The sequence below is a fragment of the Octopus sinensis genome, linkage group LG3 (genome assembly GCF_006345805.1).
Source record: "Octopus sinensis linkage group LG3, ASM634580v1, whole genome shotgun sequence".
Taxonomy (NCBI): domain Eukaryota; kingdom Metazoa; phylum Mollusca; class Cephalopoda; order Octopoda; family Octopodidae; genus Octopus; species Octopus sinensis.
Genome location: NC_042999.1, coordinates 164,621,990 through 164,627,989, shown reverse-complemented (window position 1 = coordinate 164,627,989; position 6,000 = coordinate 164,621,990). Strand labels below are relative to the sequence as shown.

At 35.1% G+C, this 6,000-nt stretch overlaps 1 protein-coding gene across 4 annotated transcripts in view; it reads left to right on the top strand.

Moving 5' to 3' along the window:
- LOC115209909 (calcium-dependent protein kinase C) overlaps positions 1-6,000 on the top strand; it is a 385,995-nt gene that overhangs the window by 201,373 nt on the left and 178,622 nt on the right. For all 4 annotated transcript variants that reach the window (XM_029778506.2, XM_029778507.2, XM_029778504.2 and 1 more), the window contains exon 4: positions 1,751-1,859. In XM_029778506.2, the coding sequence (XP_029634366.1) occupies positions 1,751-1,859 (109 nt within the window). The remainder of the gene's footprint in view (positions 1-1,750; positions 1,860-6,000) is intronic.

Here is a 6,000-nt window from a genome sequence, read left to right as displayed (position 1 = left end):
CAATTTGTTTGTCTGTTTCATTGTGTGGCCACTTTTGTATCTCAGAACTATTACAGAAATCTAAATTGCTTTATCGATATTTACTAATCTATACACACACACACACACACACACATTGAATTTTTTAGTAAATTATTTTGATATTAACTGCAGGGAATAGTTGTATTCAACATATGTACTGAACAATTTGTTATGTGTATAAAAAAGAAATGGAATAGCTGCATAAAGATGTATGGTGCAATAGATATACGCTTACACCCACTATGGTTTATAGTGACTCTTCATTTCAGGTATTAGCGACTATAATTATTATTATTAGTGACTATAATAGTTAGCATTGGTAGTTGTAATGATATTGTTTTTGTTTAGCTCCAGATGAGCCCTGATTCAGCAGCCCTCTCGTTAAAGACAGTTGACTCATGACCATCCTTTCTTTGTAGGGTTAATAAGAATAAATAAATAAAAACCTGTGGAGCTGGGGCACTACCTTGAGACATTCTTAGTCAAATGAATCAGCCCCAGCACTTTATTTGTTAAAGCTTGGTACTATTTTATCTGTATATTTTGCCGAACTGCTAAGTTATGGGGACATAAACACAAATGCCAGTTGCCAAGTAGTGGTGAGAGATAAACACAGACACAAATACACACACACACACACACATATATATTTATATGTACAACAGGTTTCTTCCAGTTTCTGTCTACCAAATCCACTCTCTAGACTTTGGTCGGCCCTAGGCTATAGTAGAAGACACTTACTCAACATGCCATGCAATAGGACTGAACCTAGAACCATTTAGTTGTGAAGCAAGCTTCTTTCTACACAGCCAAGCCTGTACCTATATGTAGAGAGAAATGTTTTATTGATTTCATTCATTAAAATTGTTAGTCTATGAATTGAATTAAAGAAGGCACTCAATGGATGTAACCCTACAGTTTGTTATTTATCTATTCGTATTAATTTTTTAATTGTTACTACTTTGAATAAAGAAACTATTAACTCAGAGTTGCTGTCTTGGAAGTTTGGGAACCTCAAATTTGCAGCTGTAAAAAGTTAACATTGATATTGGTTCCCAGCCATAACTATAAATATATATATATATACATATATATATATATATCTTGATCTTTTTGTTAAGCCAAGCAACAGAGGAGAAGAAAACCAAGTGCCTGTTTTCTAGAGATGGTTAATCAAATATATTTATAACAAAAGCTACAATGAGTCTTTTCATCATCAAACATTTGTTTTACATCTGGGAATTGAATAAATCAAGATAGTGTTAACATCTGACCATCAAGGACTGGGCTAGCCATGAATATTTTATGAAAGTTGAACCCAAATGTATGAACAAAAATGAATTAATGGATCTCTGCCTCCGTCTTACTCTCTTTGTTTGTCTGTCTCACCCCCCTCCCTGTCTAGAAAGAATGAATGATGGAAGGAGGGGATGAAAAGAGTTGTAGTAGATAAAAATAAAACCATTTTTATCTGCCAAAGCAGGTTTTAATTTACTTCATATATTGAATTTATAATTATATGCTTATGTTTGTCAACCTATTATGCTGAAACCAAATTTAGCCAACATAAATTACCAATATTTTTCTTTCATTATTAACGTACCCAAATGAAAGCTGTGTACATAATTTCAGAAATACTCTTGCTTCAATTTAAAAGAAAATGCGAAAAGAAACATCACTTCTCCATTACTTTTACGATAGATTTATTTTTAAATTTTGTCTTCTCTAGGCTACCAAACTTCATAGATTCAAAGTGCATTCATATGGTAGCCCAACTTTCTGTGACCATTGCGGCTCGCTACTCTATGGGCTGATTCATCAAGGCTTCAAATGTGATGGTAAGTCATTGTTTTCCTTCTATATATTTTGTTATTGTTTCTCTTGTTAAACTAAAACAGTATTTAAAAAAAGTGAAGATTTTAGAGTCATTGCAGCATGCCATTAAAACCACCACAAGATATCGTTAGAAATGAATAGACAGCACACCTTTAGGCACTTATTATTCAAAGGACTCTTTCCCTTTTCTCTATTGCTAAACTGTTAAAGATTTAGGATGCAAAAAAGAAAAATGAAATATTTTTTAAAGCTGTGAACTATCTTCTATCTTATCTCTTTTTTAAGAAAATTTGTAAAATAGTGAATTTACCTAAATTAATTTGTGCCTCAAGTTATGCTATGCTTGATGATTCCAAAGGAGTATAAAACTTTACTGTACATGGTTACTAAAGAGAGAAGGAAAAAATTAAGAACTCTATGTAAGAAAAAGAAATTAAAAATTAAAAATCAACAATGCCGATTCTCTAAATTAAATTTAACCTAGAAGGGATTCTCTTCTCTTTAATAGTGAATCACTACCATATGTGTACAACTATGTCACTCCTAAATAGTATTCTGGGTTCTGTTACTGGTACTTGATCTATTGATCTTGGAATAATAGTGAATTGCTAAGTTGTTATCAACAAGAATTTATTTTGTATTTCTATGTGACTACCAGCTTAACTGTGTTACACTAAAATTAGGCTTTGCTAATACAGATAAAAATTAAGACTGATTTGCTTTAAAGGGTTTGGATAGTTTCAATTTTATCTATGAACTAGCAGTAGCGCCTGGCGTTGCTTGGGTTTGTTTCAATCCTTTAGAATTGCAATTTTTGAAAAGTAAAAATTTTGCATTATGTAGCTTGTTATTCTCTGTAAGTGAACATTTTTCTGGTTGAAATACACCGAAAAATGGTGTATTCAAAGCAGTCAAAAAATCATTAAAAAATAGCAATTTTCATAGAAAAAATGCACCTTTTTGATGTAAATAATTTTTGGTGTTAACATGGTCCAATTTAAAATTTTTCTTCTATGGAAGGAAGAGCAAGCTTTCTTCTATCATACTTTCAATTTTGGTCAACTTGTGCTGCAGGGTCTTGGAGGAGATAGTGTTAGTTGAAGGCTACCAAACCTGCCATATACAGACAGCTTCAGCTTTATGTATATATAGAGAGATAAGGTCAAATGTTACCAGTCATCCAGTCCTAACACTCCATGATACTTGAACTGTATCCTATTCACATATTGCTTGATTGTCCTACTTACTTCATCTAAGTTACCTCTTTACTCTTTTACTTGTTTCAGTCATTTGACTGCGGCCATGCTGGAGCACCGCCTTTTAGTCGAGCAAATCGACCCCGGGACTTATTCTTTGTAAGCCCAGTACTTATTCTATCGGTCTCTTTTGCCGAACCGCTAAGTGACGGGGACATAAACACACCAGCATCGGTTGTCAAGTAATGCTAGGGGGACAAACACAGACACTCATATATATATACATATATATGACGGGCTTCTTTCAGTTTCCGTCTACCAAATCCACTCACAAGGCATTGGTCGGCCCGGGGCTATAGCAGAAGACACTTGCCCAAGATGCCATGCAGTGGGACTGAACCCGGAACCATGTGGTTGGTTAGCAAGCTACTTACCACACAGCCACTCCTGCGCCTACCTCAATATAATATCTTCAGTTAATTTTTTCTTTTAATCAGAAAAGCTAGGCAGTGCCACTGTCCCCCTCCCCTCTCTGTGGTTGTTGAAACCAGTGTGGTTGATGTTCAGTTCCTGAACACTACAATTCTTGATAGAAAATATAGGGAACGAAATATTATAGTGTGGAATTTGGTAGGTAGGAGACAGAAGGGATAACAAAAGAAGGGAGAAACCATATAAAACTATGACGAAAGTAGCTTACGACTTCCTATTTCAGAGAGTAGAGACTGTTATAGTAATGGCAAAAGAATTATGGAGGAGAAAAAGCACAGCCATGTGCTTGCTGTGGTTGTAGTGTGTTTGTGAGTCAGTGTTTGAGTGGTTAGAGTATGTTGATGGATGGATTTTACAAATCAAATGTTTTTACAATTTCTCCTAAATAATGTAGTTTGCATCTTAGTTTTTTTACATTTTATTAAGGTTTCTTATTAGATTGCTAATGTTTTTTCTTAAAAAAGCCATAACACATCTGTCATCAAGCTTCTCTTCAACACTCAGAGCAGTGAATAAATTGTACGTTAACACGTTCCTTCGACACCTGGATTATTTATCATATTTGCTTCTGGCTTCATCAGGTAATAATATGCTACAAATAGAATTCATCAGAGAAAAAGACTCTAGGTTATTCCTAATTTGAGTATAATTATCAAATTTGTTAACTGTCTGCTAGAGGTTTTCCACAGTATTTGTGATTGTACTAACATTCATATGACTCTAGGTCTAAATGATGAATAGTTCAGTGTCTGCAATAACTTTTCCAGAAATTTAGCTTTGTGTTCAACACTTCATATTCTATAGTATTCATTAGCTAAAAACCATCTTCGAAATACCTTGTGGTTAACATCCCCTAAACCTCCTTCTCCTCTTTTCCATTTACCCCATTTTTCACTGAACTAACACTCTTGTAGGAGTTACACATTGCACCACACCCCCACCTTCCTATTGCAGGTTCATCCAACTTCATTTCTATCTGTTATATTGATGTACTAAGGTCCTTACATTATAGGGTGTGTGTGTGTGTGATCAGAGATGGTTGAAAGGTTAGAAGTTTGCTTCACAAACATGGACACCTGCATTCAATTCCGTTGTGCACTCTCTGCATGTATCTTTTATGATAGCCTCAAGCTGGTCAGAGTTATAAGAGAAATGGTTCGAGGTGAAACTGTGGATTTCCATTGGAAAATATGTAGATGGATTGTAGATAACAAGCTTTGTCATACACACTGTTATACTAAATCTGCCTAAAAATTGTAAATGATGCATGTGACTTTGAAACACTCGACTCTTTACATGCAATTAGTGAATGGATCTCTTGTTTAAAAATCAGAAACACTCATTGTAGAAACCAGCATGAGACCCTTCGGTCTTAGGTGTGGCTGTGTGGTAAGAAGTTTGCTTCCCAACCACATGGTTTCAGATTCTGTCCCACTGTATAGCATCTTGGGCAAGTGTCTTCTACTGTAGCCCTAGGCCAACCAAATCTTTGCGAATGGATTTGATAGATGGAAACCAAAGGAAGAGTGTGATGTGTGTGTGTATGTATATACATATACATGTATGTGCCTGTCTAAGTAAATAGTGTTATTTGTAGTTGATGCTTATATTGTAAAAGTCAAATACATGTGTATAACTCCAACTCAGTTAATCTTACTATTAGGAGTGACACTCATGGGTAGGAATGCTCTACAAGGAAATGCTGAGATCATATTACAAATTTTCATCAACATTGTTGCTGTATAAAATTATGGCCTAACAGATTCATGATGGTCATTGCAACCAAAACTGCCTGAAATCACATTCTACTCTTAAACTTTGAGAAAATGTATTGAATGATGTAGCTCCAGATACACTTTGTCTGAATAAAAGATGAGAGATTTAGATTGCCATTGAAATGCCTTTAATCATAGATCTGTTTTCCGAGAGCCAACTTGAGGCTAAGAATAATATTGTCATTGTGTAATATGAATATTGGTATAGGCACAGGCATGGCTGTGCGGTAAGAAGCTTGTTTCCCAACCACATAGTTCTGGGTTCAGTCCCAATGTGTGGCAAGTGTCTTCTACTTTAGCCCCAAGGCAACCAAAGCCTTGTGAGTGGATTTGTTAGAAGGAAACTCAAAGAAACCCACAATATATATATGTTTGTGCCTGTATTTGTCCACCACCACCACTTGACAACTGGCGTTAGTGTGTTTACAACCCCATAACTTAGCAGTTCTGCAAAAGAGATTGATAGAATAAGAACTAGGCTTTAAAAAATCCTGGGGTCAATTCATTCGACTAAGAGTTCTTCAAGGTGGTGTCCCTACGTGACTGCAGTCTAACAATTGAGACAAGTAAAAGATAAAAGATCAATATACAGTTTACAAGTCTGAATTTTTAAACTTATCCAACTTCTACCAAACCAATAACGAAATCACTGAGAAGTATCTGCTATAATCGAATGATTC